Source organism: Petromyzon marinus, chromosome 18 (genome assembly GCF_048934315.1).
Source record: "Petromyzon marinus isolate PM22_M1 ecotype Great Lakes invasive population chromosome 18, UKy_Petmar_22M1.pri1.0, whole genome shotgun sequence".
Lineage (NCBI taxonomy): Eukaryota > Metazoa > Chordata > Hyperoartia > Petromyzontiformes > Petromyzontidae > Petromyzon > Petromyzon marinus.
This window is the reverse complement of record NC_133684.1, coordinates 7,116,752-7,132,753: the sequence shown is the minus strand read 5'-3', so window position 1 is coordinate 7,132,753 and position 16,002 is coordinate 7,116,752. Positions and strand designations below refer to the sequence as shown.

The 16,002-nt window shown below is 49.1% G+C and overlaps 1 protein-coding gene across 2 annotated transcripts; it reads right to left on the bottom strand.

Annotated features, from left to right (window-relative positions):
• Nucleotides 1–2,728: 2,728 nt before the first annotated feature.
• Nucleotides 2,729–16,002, bottom strand: LOC116943474 (bis(monoacylglycero)phosphate synthase CLN5-like). Of its 2 annotated transcripts, none has more exons than XM_032956279.2 (4): nucleotides 15,666–16,002; nucleotides 5,539–5,746; nucleotides 4,995–5,211; nucleotides 2,729–3,887 (listed from the first exon to the last, which is right to left on the bottom strand). In XM_032956279.2, the coding sequence occupies exons 1-4, from the start codon at nucleotides 15,746–15,748 to the stop codon at nucleotides 3,367–3,369; spliced, it is 1,029 nt and encodes a 342-aa protein (XP_032812170.2). In that variant the 5' UTR covers nucleotides 15,749–16,002; the 3' UTR covers nucleotides 2,729–3,366. The 2 variants fall into 2 exon arrangements, with proteins under 2 accessions (XP_032812170.2, XP_032812171.2); XM_032956280.2 differs by lacking the exon at nucleotides 15,666–16,002 and adding an exon at nucleotides 14,589–14,629.

Sequence of the window (16,002 nt, the reverse complement as noted above, 5' to 3'; positions counted from 1 at the left end):
ACTTTTTATTTTTCAAAGGCGACATCGCCGGCCCTTGGAGGACCTGGAAAGAAACGGCAAACGTCGCAATCGCAAGCAGAGGGCGCAGAGGAAGAACGCAGAGGAAAAACGTACGGAGATCCCACAAGAGCAAAATATGACATTAACGATATTTATGACATGTACTTTTTATACGTTCACGGCAATACAAGTTCATGTTGCCTGCTACTCCATTGTCTCTGTGTTTTATTCATGGGACGAGTGAGGAAATTAGTGAGGCACCTCGTTCACATGTCTCGCCTTATCTTTTCATACATTTATAAAGCGCCTTAACCAAGGCGCTGTACAGTCAACTATGGTACAAGATGTTTGGCGAGATGAAACGAGACGAGTGGATGGGGTGTGTGTAAACTTAGGTGGTGGTGGTGACGATGCGTGTAATAAACGAAGATGGAAATGAGATGAGTGGATTGATGATGGGTGACTATGGGGAGTTGGGGACAGGGAAGTACACACAGAGCGAGAGAGTGAACAGATGATTATTTCTTCACGCATGAGTGAAGAGCCTGGTCTCGCTCACACCGTCACGTGTGACACTGCTTATCTAGATTTTACATTCTCAGGCGAGCCGATGGCTGTGAGTTTGGTGAGGATCAAGTGAGTGGGTTGCCGTGAGTAGCGAGTCAGATGAGTGTACTGGTTTGCGATGGGGGTCAAGTGAATTCTCTGGTGAGGGCTAGGTGAGTATATGACCGGTGATTAGTGATGGTCAGGTTAATTTATGAGTGGTGAGGGCCAGGTGAGTTGCATGTGTATGTTGAACTTCTTTTGCACCGTGCACAGCCAAACGTGCTCATTGGAGGTGTGGGGAGGACAACGAATTAAACAGAAAAGCAGTTCTAAAGAAATGTATTTTATTGTGAGTGGTGAGGGTCAGGTGGGTTCATGGCTGGTGAGTAGCGAGGATCAGGGGAGCTGACCGGTGAGGGTAAGGTGTGTGGTAAATGTGTGGTATCGTATGTCGGGTGACCTCGGTCACAGAGCGGCCTGGCAAGCCACAAATGCAACAAAAACGTTGAGTGTGGGCTGGGGTTCATGGACACACATTTGTATATTTTTTGGTTTTTAACAAATTCCTCTATTTGTACAACACTCAAAATTGCGGTAGAAGCCACTCAGCTTGCCAGCCAAACGACTTCCTATATCCAGTTCACTTTTGTAAAAAAAAAAATACGAGCCACATTTCTCACAATAAGCGTATCGGTACTTTCTCAGGCCTTGGCATAATACAAACTAGGCCTTTAATGATTGGCGCCTGTCAAATCACTCCTGATTATTCATTTTCACAATTCAGGGCCCCGATTGTATCCAAGAATATAATTTCCCCCCCACCACCCACATACATTGGGGTGTATAATAGTGTCCTTTAGAGGCTGCAGGATGTCACGTAAACTCATTTCTGTAGGACTGCATGTTTTTAGGGTCGTGCTGTATCTGCCAAGAGGCTAATTAACCGAAAACTCCACTGGACGTGGCGCCCGAAACGTCATAAAAATAAAGCGTTAAAGACATTTTTTTAAACCCGTGCATAAAACACCGAGATGTCAACAAATATAAAACTAGTTTTCTTGTGAACCAGGAAGCATGTCCGTGCCTGCAGCACGTTTTTATCGGTTCTGCTTGTACGTATGTTGAACTTCTTCTGCATCGTACTGAGCCAACTACGCTAATCCGAAGTGCGGTCGGGGTTCATGCGGAAGCCCCCAGCGTGTGGAGCGAAAGGTCGGACATGCCAAACAGCACGCGGTACAACCCGCAGCTAGAATTACCGTACAAACACCACATTCAATTCTTACGCACGTGACAGGTAACCCACATTCGTCTACGACACAGAGGCCTCAATAGGAAAACATCTTTCACATATAATACAAAGTATTCTTTAAAGTGTGTGGGTGAGTGTTTGCCCACTACGAGCAGAGTGCCGAGCGGCTAAAATGCAGCAAATTGGCACAGTAGGGGGTACATTTGGTGCATCGGACAGTCATCTCAGTCAACCGGGGTCTGTCCCGTGACCTCCTCCTGCCAGCGAGCCTTCGACACTTGTGGCCTACAAGTGCACCTGGCCTGACATAGGCGTCGAGGTCACGTCACCACCACTTAGTGGCAAATGGCAAGTGTTGTTGTTGTTTGCTTTGTGGGGAATGATAGTGGAGTGGTTAGCACACTGCGCTATGAACCCGGGAACCAGTTAATTCCCGCTCACGGCTAACATAAGTGTCGAATATCGGAACCTGTCCCAGGGGCTTCCCTAGGTTCACATTGTCTCGGCCTTAAAGGAGTACCTGGTGCAGTGTGTAAACATCACCACTGGAGGAGGGGGGGCAAAGTCGGCTGGGTATGATGCTAGACCAGGGGTCTGCAACTAAAATAGCGAGCGATTGTTTTAGAATTCGGCAAACTCATAATTCAGAGCCGAAATGCATGTGAATATCTGACGGTCCTTACCAAATACCGCAGGCAGCTCTGAAGCGACAGGTTGCCGACCCCTGTGCTAGCCACACCATGCCCTCGTGTGCCACGTTGGCTTCCGTAGGCGCTCGCAAGTAACACTTGCCCCAACAGCTGGTGTAGGCTATAGGGGGTAAGCTTTGGCTTTGAGCAGAATAAGAATGAATGATTGGCTGTACTTTAATGACACTTGATGTCATTATTAAATCACGTAAAACTTAGAAGAAGCGCACGTGGGGTATTCATTCTCCCGTGATTTATTGAGGAGGAAAACAATACAAAATAACAAGGTCAATTTCCGGGAGCCCAATTAGATCATATGTTAAAAAACTGAAAATAAACGTTACCCGACTACACTAGCCAGATTTCCACAGGTTACACAAATCAGTTAAACAAAAAGTAAAAGCACACAAACTGCAATGGCCATTTGAAATACATTTCGAACATTCTTTTCTGTGATTTTCCTAGCAAGGCTCAACATGTTAACCACATTAGTCCTGTCACACAACGTTTCAGTCTAACGTTATGTTGCTATGAGATTCTTATCCTATGGGAAAATGACAAACTAAGAAAAGCATCAACCAAAATCTTGGCAACAAGGAACAGCGCTATAAGTACTCGCCATAGTTTGTCAATCTGTCGAACACATGGCAACGTAAAGTTCATCATCGACGATTACATACCTACGAAGATTGAAATGCATGTTTGCAAAATGTCACAGAACAGCGTGTGTATAACACGTGGTTTTAGTCTCTCTCTTGCTATTGGTTGCAAAAGCCACTGCAGGCGGGTCACAAAACAAAGAAGCAACAATCAAGCGAGTACCCATTTCTGCGAGTATACTTTGCGAATGTGTTTAGGGGTGAGAAGAGGGGGCTACTAAAGGAGGAAGGGAAAGTCGTAGGCGGCTTTAGGCAACGGCCAAAACTCATCGGTCACAGCGAAGTACGGGTAAATCATCTGCAGCTGCCAGTACGTATCGTCACGGTAAATGAAGAACCGCTTGTAGTACATGACCTCGACTAAGATACCAATGGTGCTCCTCGCACGCTCCATGAGTGTCTGGCCCGGCCGAAAGTAGCTGAAGAACTTCAGCATGTCCTTCGCCAGCGCCTGCTGCTTCGACTTGGGGCCGAAGATGTCGCTGCCGTTTCCGAGGGGCTTGGCTGCGTCGCTGTAGAGGGCGAGCCGTGACCGCCTGGCAGTCACGGACCCGATGAAATTTGCCCCGATGGAGGAGAGCTTCGCGATGACGCCCTGCACGTAGCCGTTGCTGTCCCGCGCGTCGAACTGCACCGTCATGTTGCTGCCCGTGCCGTTGTAGACCGTCCAGAGGTCGAAGGGCGTCGCGGTGGCGTTTTGCGACTGCACCCAGGCGGCCATTTGGTTGAAATTCTCACCTGCGGGACAAGCCGAAGCAGGTGAAGAATTCACATCGCTAAAAATTACCACGTTCTACAGCACTTTTTACCCCTCCCACCAAGCCAACCTGTATTTTAAAGAAAACTTTTGAGGTGTGTCGTGTGATACAGATAATACATCAGCTTCAGGAAGACATCTCCCCCCCCCCCATTGTAATGCAGCGTGTTCATAAAGTATATTCCTGAAGACGGCTCTCCATGTTACCGTATTCTCCCGATGATAAAAAAATACAGATTTTCTTCGCAGCGTCCACTCTATATTTTGGTTCGTTATACTCTGCACCGTTCTTTCCCGCATTCAGTAGGAGAATGTTTATTCTGAAAACATTTGGGGTACGTCGTACTGTCTGGACCATCTTATAATCCGAAAAATACGGTATTTATTCTGTTATTTCCGTCAACTTTTGCGATGTCAAGGGATTCGTACTTAGGATCTCAAGTGCTCGGATCCTTCAACCACTGGACCATCACCTCGCTTGCATTTTTTTTTGTTCCATTAAAAAACTAACTTACACTCCTTTGTCCCTCCGCTTTTCTACACTGGCTTTTACTCAATTGGGTAATTCGCGACCAATTTTCAAACTTGGCAAAGTCGGATCGTAATACCGGCACACGTACACATGGCCTACACCGTTCTCAAATAAAGACATTGGACGTTTAACCTTTTTCCCATTCCGATGACGTACACATACGTCATCAGTTTTCCTTCCAATTCTGTTCCGATGACGTACGTGTAGTTCATTGGAGTGGAATTGGAAGAAAAAAAAACTATTGGGACCGAGGCTGCCAAAAGGCCATGCGGGAGGGCGTGGCACAGTTTGGCGCAAGCCATCACAGAGTGCGGTAGTGTCACTACGGTTCTCTGGCGAGTTCAATGTCTTCAAAACCAAAGGCGCTACGCCTCTCTAAATAAACTGAACGTTGAGCCACTTCCCAGATTCAGCGGTGAACGGGACACCCACCCTGCAGACGTCCCGGAACGGGAAAGGGTTAATTCCCACTGCGAGTGTCATTTACGATCAAAAATATCGGCGGTGGCAGGGCGGGGGATGGGTGCTGGGAGCCCGAACAGCGAACGTCGCTCACCCGTCATCTCGGCCACCTTGACGACGCTCGCAGCCTCCATTGAGCCACCCTCAACCGAGGTGAAACAGGAGGCCCCTACGTTGCACCAGATGGGGTCTCCTCCCTTGTCCAGGAGGAGGGGCGTCGCCCCGGAGGACGTGCCGAACAGGGGGTCCCAGCTCAGCGTGAAATTGCGTTTCATCAGGAAACTGTAGAACCCCAGGGACTCGCGGTAGCTCTGTGCAGTGAGGGGATGCGGTGGTGAGGGGTAAGAACAATATTAATTTCAGGATGTGTCTGTCCGTGCTGGCAATCCAGAAAATATTCCATCGCCTGGCACACCACATCTAGTAGACCTCTTGCGATGGCCACGGCTACCACTGGTCACGTGCTTTTCTCCAGTATTCCAAGCAACCCGAAAAAGATTGTTGTTTTTTTTTTTACTAAGAAATTAAGTCCTGTACTTGTATTGCCAAGGTCGCATCGTGAACCGTCATATATGCGCCTTAACCAACGAACCGCCCACACCCAGGGAACCGAAGGGCAGCGAAGGGTGGTGACTCACACTCCACAGGCCTTGCAGCCCAGGGAAGTGGCTCTGGAGCTCAGACAGGAAGGGCTCGTGGTGGCGGCCCAGGCCCTCGGAGCGTAGCAGGAACACAACGAGGCCATCCTCGGGCTGCACAGTGGGCAGGCCGCCACCTCGACGGCCCCGCGCGCAGAACGGAGACTGGGCGTGGCACCGGGGGTCCACCGAGGGTGCCTTGTCCAGCCTGCGAAAACAAACCCACCCCCACGCGTGGCCTTCAGCAAGAGGCAAGTATGTTTAACATGCAGTAGGCTTTCGCGACAGATCTTATCCAGAGGTTTTTTTTAGTTCGATCGCGTAAATATAAATGTGTCATTAAAACCAGCCACCAGCCGACACAGCCCATAAGCAAGGTTTGTCAAAAGTAAATGTTGTGGGTTTAACTCTCAAATACACCGGTGTGCTGAACTAGTCCCTAATCACATGTTTTGTTTACATGACAAACCTTACTAATTGTCTGTGTCGGGTGGTGCCAGGTTTAACAACACATTTACGCGTTCTAACCCAAAAACACCTCTATTATGGGCAAGCATGTGTAGTGTCTTGTAAAATCACTCAGTCGGACACGTTGTTACAGGTCACCTGCTTACTCTATTCTGCACCAGTTGTAGGCACTCCTGTCTCTGTCTATACGGTCACTTTTGTTGACTAACTTCCCTTATCTCAATTTTTATTTAAAGCTTTCGTGACTGCAGGGATTCATAGTCTTGGTTCTTTCGGTAAAGTCACGTAGATGGGAAAGAATAAAATAATAAAAATGTAAAACAATAGAATTCTCACGACGTTTCTTTGCAAGCCATCTGGCTACCATGAGAGATTCGTTCATGAGGCTATCCACATACACAAACACAGAGACAATTTCAACCGAGAAGATGGATTCTGGCTTAGCAATCATTGGAAGGATTTGATAAACCATTTCGGGTCTTAATTGATTGTTCACGCTTACGGTGGCTTTCAGACCGCATCCATTATTTTTGTCTCCCCCCTCCTCTTTTCCGAACATAGATGGACTCGTCCATCCGAATAACTTGCAAATCACTCTCCGTGGTGCTAACATTAAAAAAACGCCACTTTTTTCAAATTTTCTTGCTGTGGTTTTCACACCTGATGATGATTGCTTGTGTTGCAGTCGAAACGTCGTGAGAATTTAGTTTTATATTTTTATTATTTAATTGTTTCCCTTCTACGTGACTTTACCGAAAGAACCAAGAATATATATTCCCTTATCTACTTTACACCTCGTTAACCTGCCTGCTGCAGCTCTTCCTCTCAGTAGCTCTGCACTCACAGCTCCGCACACAGCAGCGCTCACACAGAGCTTGCACACAGCAGCGCTCGCACACAGCAGCTCGCACACAGCAGCGCTCACACAGAGCTCGCACACAGCAGCGCTCGCACACAGCAGCGCTCGCACACAGCAGCGCTCGCACACAGCAGCGCTCGCACACAGCAGCGCTCGCACACAGCAGCGCTCGCACACAGCAGCGCTCGCACACAGCAGCGCTCGCACACAGCAGCGCTCGCACACAGCAGCGCTCGCACACAGCAGCGCTCGCACACAGCAGCGCTCGCACACAGCAGCGCTCGCACACAGCAGCGCTCGCACACAGCAGCGCTCACACACAGCAGCGCTCACACACAGCAGCGCTCACACACAGCAGCGCTCACACACAGCAGCGCTCACACAGCAGCGCTCACACAGCAGCGCTCACACACAGCAGCGCTCACACACAGCAGCGCTCACACAGCAGCGCTCACACAGCAGCGCTCACACACAGCAGCGCTCACACAGCAGCGCTCACACAGAGCTCGCACACAGCTTAACTCACTCTGCGCCTACGATCCCTCAGACCCACTCACTCGTCCGATCCGGGCGGGGGGGATCAACCATCACCCGCCCGGCGACTCGGCAGCGGCGAGGATGTCTTCACCTTGGTCCCAAAAACCCGAACTCCCGCTCCGCTCTCACGCACCTCCTTATATCCTCCTCCCAATTAGCCGGCTCCTCCCTTGTGTCTCTTACGGGCCAGAGAGGCTGGCGCCTGTCAGGCCATCAATCACCCCTCATCGCACGTCTCCCTGGCAACACCTCCGGTGTCAGCGTGCAACCCCGAGCCGACCCCGTCTGCACCGGATTCTCCCCTTAATGAGGTGGAAGGTTTGCTCGTGCATTCCCCCCCCCGTTGCACACGCGCGCCTGCCTGCCCTCGGTTGCCCTCGGCCAACAGTGCGCACCGCGTATTTTACCACACTACACATGTGTGCTGAACTCTCGCACCGCACGTAGCCGACAGTGCTAATTGGAGGTGCGGGGAAAGTAGAAAAACTGAACACAAAAAGCAGTTCTAAAAGAAATCGGTTTTCTCATTCGATTTAAAAGTGCGCAGCTTCCAGTGACGTTCCGAGTGGCCGCAAGGACTGTTAAGTGAGCAAGTATGATGAAAGCCAGCACAGCATACAAGAGGGTGGGTGGCCAATACCATGCCCGGCCGCCTTTGTCTTCCCAATACGTGATGTTTTTACACACACACACCGCACAAGATTCTCATTTTAAAAAAAGGGACACGCAAAATGCAAACATTTGCTGCTCAAAATCGAGCAGCGTCGCTATGACCAAAGCAGAGAAAAACGAAAGTTTAGGGAAATCCCCAAATTCCATTGATCCTGGCAGCGATTCATCATATATTATTACATGTCTCGACTCGCTGTTGTGTTGTATACGGTGGCTTCTTCAGGCACATTGGTTATGTTGCTGCTTTTCGTCATCATTATTGTTGGGCTTGGGTTGTTGTCCCAATTCTTAAAGTTTCTGCCATAAACTCTCCGGTTCTTTCGGTAAAGTCACGTAGATAGAAAAAAATAATATAATAAAATAAACACACGACGTTTCGGTCGCAACACAAGCGTCCGTCTTCAGGTGAGAAAAAATGATCTGCTGTTGTGGCTTTATATAGGCACGGGAGGGGAGAGGTGGGGGGGAAGGAGTTTGGCTGTAGGAGTTCACAGGTGAAAGGGGGGAGGGTTTGTGATGTGCATGGACGGGTGGGGCGAGAGAAATTAGCAAGTAAATGGACTTGTGGTACAAGTAGTACGGTCATCGGACAACGACAACCGGGTGGGCGAGTGAAAATCATAGCAGTTAAAATTTGACGTGGTTCGTCACATCCTTCCAATGATTGCTCAATCTGAATCCATCTCCTCGATTAAAGTTGTGGCTGCGTTTGTATATCTGGATGGCTTCATATTTTCCCCAAACAAACTAAAAAACATTCATCAATAGCAACAACCCAGAGGCAGAGGCAAATGGTGCTCATGGCAAATATACAGCCCTGCAGAGCCAGTGGTGGAAATTCCACATTTCTATGGCAGGTGCGAGTCTATCCAGTCATAAGACAACCATGGTCAACTTCTGCCCAAAGTGGTGCTCGTTTTATAGACCCCCGGAGGGATGATGTAACCGAGTAACCCGAGCTGGGAAAATGCGCAATATCCCAACCCCTCTGCTACAAGGTCTCTTTCATGGGAAGAACACTGGTTATGGTTGATAGTTTGCTAAATAAACACGTGACCACTGTCATCCCCACCACCACCACCCTTCTCTCGTGGTGTTACAGCAAAAACAGAGGGGAACAAACAAGTCCTTGACAAGTGCTAAAGGAGAGGATGGGGAGGGGAGGGCGGGGTGTCAGAGGGGCACCGTGGCACCGTGGTGGCGAGATGTTAACCATCTCGCCTGGTATGCAGGAGGTCATGGGTTCAATCCCAACCCTGACACCTGTATATTTTGAGTATCAACGTTTCTCCCCGTCGTCGCGTGGATGTTTCTCTGGGTCCTCCTGATTTCCCCTCCACATTCAGAAACGTGTGTTTAAAGTATTTGGCTGCTATACATTTCCACGTGATAAGCCACTTCGTTGAGTTATTATTTGTGGCCAAGTCACTTCTGAAAAGAGCTCTATAGCTCAGTGGGCCTTACCTGGTAAAATAAAAAAATGTATTTAATGTCAGTTATATATAGTATAGTATTACAGCTTGGCTGACCCATGTCTTAGTGAAAGGATCAGACTTCCCAATGCAGCTGGTCCCTCCTCCAAATGAGTCTTGAGACTCGGCAAAGCCCAACAGGGAAAAGGGAATTTTCTATTTGTGTCGCACACTGCACGACGAACCCAGCGACCTTGGAACCCATCGCTGGCCACGGCGAACATCAGTGGCGAGCGATGTCCCAACCGGTCCCAGGCCACCGACTGGCATGGGACCAGTGTGGTGCAGTATGGGTCAGGCAAATATCAACTCCGACCCGACAGGCACCGTGGGGAGGTCCTGGTCCAGCAGTGGATAGAGAAGTGCACGTACATCACCTGCGTCCGTCCACTGCTGGACGGTCCAGTTACTCCTCCCAACACACCCGAGTGGGTGGTGAGCATCACTTGAGCATACTTCGCCGTAGAAGTACAGTACGAAGAATGCATCTTTTTATTGTTTATTAAGATCATCACGAGGGGGAAATGCGTACTGTACGGTTGTTATGCGAGAGGTCACTGGGTGTGTGCGTGGATTCTTGCGGTTTTCGCCAGTCTTACAGCACACCCCCCCCTCGCCTCCTCCGCTGTCCCCTACCTCCCACCACTCCCGGTGCAATTTGCAAGACGACGTAGGCCGTTTGAGTCCAAAGGAGGTTTTTACTCCTGGACGTAGTCAGCGTTTTTATCCTGTTTATAGCCGTAAGCAGTGGACATTCCACATTCCTATTGGAGGGGAGGGGAGCGTCTTCTCCATCCATAGGACAACCACTGTTTGATTTTCCCACAAAGTGGTACGTATTTTATCGACCCGGAGAGATTATTGGCGGAGTATTAATATCTTGGTCAAGCTGGTGTTACACAGGCTTTGTTTTCGTGCATCAAAATGTAAAGAGAACCTAGACTATTGCCAAAATTTGTCATTATTTCATTCCTGGGTAGCCCACAGAGCGTTGCTTGATAAGCGTTGCATGGCTTGGTTTGGTCGCAATGGTTAGAACACTTAGTGGCAGGCGAGCAAAGTTCAGCTCGGTCTGACACATTTGGTGTTCGTTTGTTTGTTTTAAACAGTTTTCTCAGCGCAGGCTCAAAGTCCCAAAAGTGGCAAGCGGCTAGCAACAAACAGCACTATTATAAAAGTTATACTCGGTTAGAGTGTAACACGTGTCTTAAATTAAGCTAGGATATTTATTTTAAGAGATTGGGAGCAAAGAGATGATAGGATAGGGGATTCCAGGGTGAAGCAGTGCAAGGGAAGAAGCGGAATGATAAGTGTTTTGTCCTGCAGTGTGGTGGTCGAGCGAGTGGTCGAGCGAGTGGGAGGGTGAATAAGTGGGTGAGTGAGCGGATGGGTGAATGAATGGGCGAGTGAATGGGTGGGTGAATGAATGGGCGAGTGAACGGGTGGGTGAATGAGTGGGCGAGTGATGAGAGAGTCCTCGACACGACTGGAATGATGAATGAGTCAAGTTAGCTGGAACCGTCTCCAAAGGGCTATTTCGCATTCGGCCCAAACTTTGTGTGCCAGTGCGTGGCAGTACAGAAAGCTGGTTGCCGAGACATCCGTACGGGCTGTTAAATGTTATTTTCCCTTTTTCCGAGTATACCAGATTCGTTTTCCAACAGGCAGAACAAGAGAAAGTGGTGGCTTAGTATGCAAGTATGTATGCACTTCTTTCACACTGTACGTAGCCAACCATGCACTGCTACATTAATTAACATTACTTATTTTATCTTAAATCTTGACTTAAAGCTTTCGTGACTGCAGGAATTCATATTCTTTGGGTCTTTCGGTAAAGTCACGTAGATAGGTTCAAAGAAAATAACAAAAAAAATGACCAAAAACTATGACGTTTCGATCACAACGCAAAGCGATCGTGATCAGGAGGAAGAGGGGGAAAGCTGTTGAGGCAGACTGTTTTAAAGGTTTAAAATGGGTGTATCCCAAGGGTCATAAACGAAGTGGGCGGGGCTAGTTATGTTAATGTAGAGATCAGCATGTTAATGTAGATCGGAGAGCGGCATCCACGCCCTCGCGGAGGCCGCTCTCCGATCTACATTAACATGCTAATCTCTCACATTGACATAGCCACCTCCACGTGGGCGCGGAGGTGGCTATGTTAATGTGAGAGATTAGCATGTTAATGGTAGACCGCAGAGCAACAACGTCGAGCTCGGCGAGCGAGGTGGCTGTATTAGCAGGGGCGGAGCCAGGGGGGGTGACAGGGGTGACATTCTGCGTGTAAGTGTACGACACTCGGTCTGGCGGACTCCGTGCAACTGCATTGTCAGAGTGTGTCGCCAACCGATGGCATCTAGTTCAACAGCCTGGCTCTCTAATCATTCTTGAAATTAACATTTGTTGAATGTCACCCCGGCCTGAAATCCTGGCTCCGCCCCTGTGTATTAGTGTGGGAAATTTAAGGGAGAACTCATTGGGGTACCTTCAAATTGTTTGTAGAAAATTCCATTCCAGGTGAAGTAAGTGTTGGTGAGGCAGTGTCTCACTGGGGACGGTACATCAGCATTCAGTCCTTGTTGGACCAAGTCTTCAATGATTGCAATGGTGTCAGGCACAGGAACTTTGGTAAACAGAGACTACATAGAAACTAACGAGCAAATCACCTGGAGATAGTGAGATGTCCTTAATTAACAATACTAAGTGAGCTGTGTTAAGTACAGCTGAGGTGGTCTTACCAGTGAATGGTTGTAAGGTCTCAGACAGAAATCGGGCCAGTTTGTAGGCGAGTAAATGGTGGAGGCGATAGGACGAAGAGCTGTACCCTCTTTTTCCCTCCTGATGACGATCGTTTGTGTTTTGATCGAAACGTCGTAGTTTTTTTTGTTATTTTCTTTGAACCTATCTACGTGACTTTACCGAAAGACCCAAAGAATATCTATTTTATCTTGTCATGTTTTCTGTATCTTTGAACCCGGTTTAGAGCAGTTTCACTATCGGCGTCACGGAATGAAAAACATGGTCGAGTGCTTTCCGAGACAGCCCGAGGAAGCAGATTTTACAGAGTTACTTCTGAGATCCCTCTGAGCGACCTCCGTTGCACGTAGTGTAAGAGGGCAGGGAAGCACTTTCGCCGCCCCCTCTGCTACACGGAATAAAGTTTGTCGCGTGACGGTCGAACCAATGTTAAATTCTAAGAACTGAAATTTAGCCAAATTAAGAGCGGAACCTATTTTTAAGCGATTAAATGCAATTTTGATGCGCGCCATGCGGGCATCGAGTCGGGCGTGTGAAAATTTATAATTATTTTACTTTTCGCGCAAAACGCTATGCCTACCTTAAACAATGCCAATGGGGCAAACTGAACTGGTGGAAAACAATGCCAACGAGAAGAAAAAAAATGGGACCCCAAAATATATCGATTGTTGTGGTCAATTTTCATACAAAGGCGCTACCGTCCCAGAAAATGTTGTTGGGTCGGGGGGGGGATAAAAGGGATAATTCTATACCTCCCTTAAAAGACCACCCTTATTGTGACCCCCCCTAGGCTACTTGTATATCCAAGAGAGCCTTATAGTCTCAAATACATTTTCATCAGGGTTCGTCATTGACAATGACCCACCATGGAGAACTTCTTGCCTTCCACATTCGCCCCCACCCCCCTCCACAGAGTCTCCTGACACGGTATCGAGGCTCAGTGGGTTTGCCGGTTAAACAGGAATATAGTAGAATTTAAAAAAAAGATCCCTTTCAGATTGTGCCCGAGATAAGCCAGTGAAAGACGACTCTTAACATCGAGCTAAAAAAATATTTCCGGCCAGACACCAAATTACCTGGCAACCCAGCACCTACTCATCCATCTACCACCCACACACCCACTTTCCCAGTCACCAGCCCACCCAGTCAGTCAGTCAGCCATCTGCCCAGATAGCCTGCAACAAAGCCATCCACAGGGTGGGGAACGTCCGGCCCGCGGGCCGTATAAGGATGCGAAATCAATTGGCAGTTCCAGCCATCACATTAGGGGCGAGTTAATTAAATGTTTGACCAAATAAAACAGGCCAATTCTTTAAGTTGATAATTTTGTATGGCCCGCGAATGATGTTGTAAATGTCCAAATGGACCTTGGCAGAAAAAAGGTTACCCACCCTATTCTAAACCAACTAGCACCAACCCACCCAGCTATCCAACTATCTATTTAACCAGTCTCCCAGCCACCCACCCACCCACACAACCATCCATCACCATCCATCGATCCACATACCGAGCCACCAGGGTCAGTGATAAGGGTGAGTGGGGTGGACCCTGCACTACCAAATATTCCTATGGCCCCCCAAATTAACTCTACTTAATTGGCGAATCACTATTACAATGGTCCCCTCACACAGCCGCGGTGGCGAGATGTTAACTACCTCGCCTGGTATACAGGTCGTGCATGTTCTCCCCATGTTCGCGTGGATTTTTCTCCGGGTCCTCCGGTTTTTCACTCCACATTTAGAATCAACATCACGCGTTTAACTGCACAGTGTTTGGCAGCTAGAAATGTCTACGCGATAAGCCACTTCGTTGAGCAAATCGTTTGTGGCCAGGTCGCTTCAGGAAGAAAAAAAATTGCTACATCGTTCAGTGGACCCTTCCCAAAAACCCAGCCACCACGACCACCCTCCCTCCCTCCCATCTGAAAGCAACAGCAGGCGTCACTTCCTCAAAGCGCTGGATTCAGTGTGTGCGATCACAAGCCGCAAATCGAATTCCTTTCCCGAAAATGTCGTAAGAAACAAACCCCACTCTCAGGGGGTGGGAGGGAAGGAGGGGGTAGACATACAGCTGCGCGCACCTAGCCTGGCACGTGCACATGCTGCTGCTGTGTACGGCAATGGTGCGAGATGGAAATGCGCGGCAGTTAAGAGACAAAGACGGCGAGACGCTGGAAAGGACAAATCTGGATGGATGGACACGGGAGAATGAACACGGAGAGAGGCAGACGCCACACACAAGATACGTGGATATGGACACGCAGAGATAAACTGTACCGTATACAGTACCGGCCATGTGCCCTCCCGCGCCCCATCTCGCCGTGCCAATTCACCAGCGCGGTGAAGTATGGTCAAACAACCACCGTGACCGACACCACGTGGGGGGGGGGGGGGGGGGGCAGCCCTTAGTCCAGCAGTGGATTGAGCAGTGACGATCGTGGGTGTTCGTGCTCGTGTCGCATTTCACGTTGACAGTGCGGGCAGCAGTACGTGAAAGTGCAAAGGTGGTGCTTACAAATGAGACGGTGTGGGTGAGAAGAATAGATTCTTTAGTCTATTCTTGCCTGAAGATTAATCGAGTCAATGGGGGCGGGGGGGGTGTAGAAAATCGATTACACGCAGTACATCACCAGCATCAGCCACGATATTATCCACTGCTGGATGAATGCCTCCTTGCCCCCACCCTCGGTCTCAATGTGTCGCTAGCGAGGGCCCCCCGACGCCTTCAAACCAACCCCCCCCCCCCAAAGCGCGGGGCCCGAGGCGGCCGCCTCGATTCGCCGTGTTCCTTAGGGGACGGCTCCGACTCCCACCCCCCCACACCGGCGCCTAAAGCCCCGTGTGGGGCCAGCTTGCCGGCTCCGGCGGCTTCCTTAGAGCCTACGTGCACACGCTCCACCACTCCACGTTCCTACGACGGGAGCCCACCGTATGTTACATACGGGCAACGGCATGCGCGATCTGCGGTAGCGCAGACGTCTCGTTGACTCCGTGCATTTCTGACGTTCGCATTCACCGAACCAAAACGTCAAAGCCCATCGTTACTCCGATTTTTTTTTTTAAAGATAAGGCCGCTAAAACAACCGTATTATCTTTTGATTTAAAGCTTTCGTGACTGCAGTAATTCATATTCTTAGTTTTTTCGGTAAAGTCACGTTGAAGAGAAACAACAAAATAACAAAATATATATTTTGTTATTTTGTTGTTTCTCTTCAACGTATATATTTTGTATATATAAATATATATATTTTGTATATATAAATATATATATTTTGTTATTTTGTTGTTTCTCTTCAACGTGACTTTACCGAAAAAACTAAGAATATAACCGTATTATCTTTATTCAGCGGCCGTGAGAACGCTTACCCCATGTGGGCTGCGACTTGATGCTGCTTCAACAGCATCACCAGCAGCAGCAGCAGCGCGGTGCTGAACAGCCTCCAAGCCATTGCTGTTCGTTGACGGTGGTGGAGCAGGAGGTGGTGGAGCAGGAGGTGGTGGAGCAGGGGGTGGTGGAGCAGGAGGAGGTGGAGCAGGTGGTGGAGCAGGAGGTGGTGGAGCAGGAGGAGGTGGTGGAGGAGCAGGAGGTGGTGGAGCAGGAGGTGGTGGTGGAGCAGGAGGTGGTGGTGGAGCAGGAGGTGGAGCAGGAGGAGGTGGAGCAGGAGGAGGAGGTGGTGGGAGGATGACGGACGGCGACGTTGCC

Coding starts and splice junctions, on each gene's coding strand:
- LOC116943474 (XM_032956279.2), bottom strand. CDS start 15,748: ATGGCTTGGAGGCTGTTCAGCACCGCGCTGCTGCTGCTGCTGGTGATG. Junction 5,747..15,665: donor CAAGTCGCAGCCCACATGGG/GTAAGCGTTCTC, acceptor TTGTTTTCGCAG/GCTGGACAAGGCACCCTCGG. Junction 5,212..5,538: donor GGCTGCAAGGCCTGTGGAGT/GTGAGTCACCAC, acceptor CTCACTGCACAG/AGCTACCGCGAGTCCCTGGG.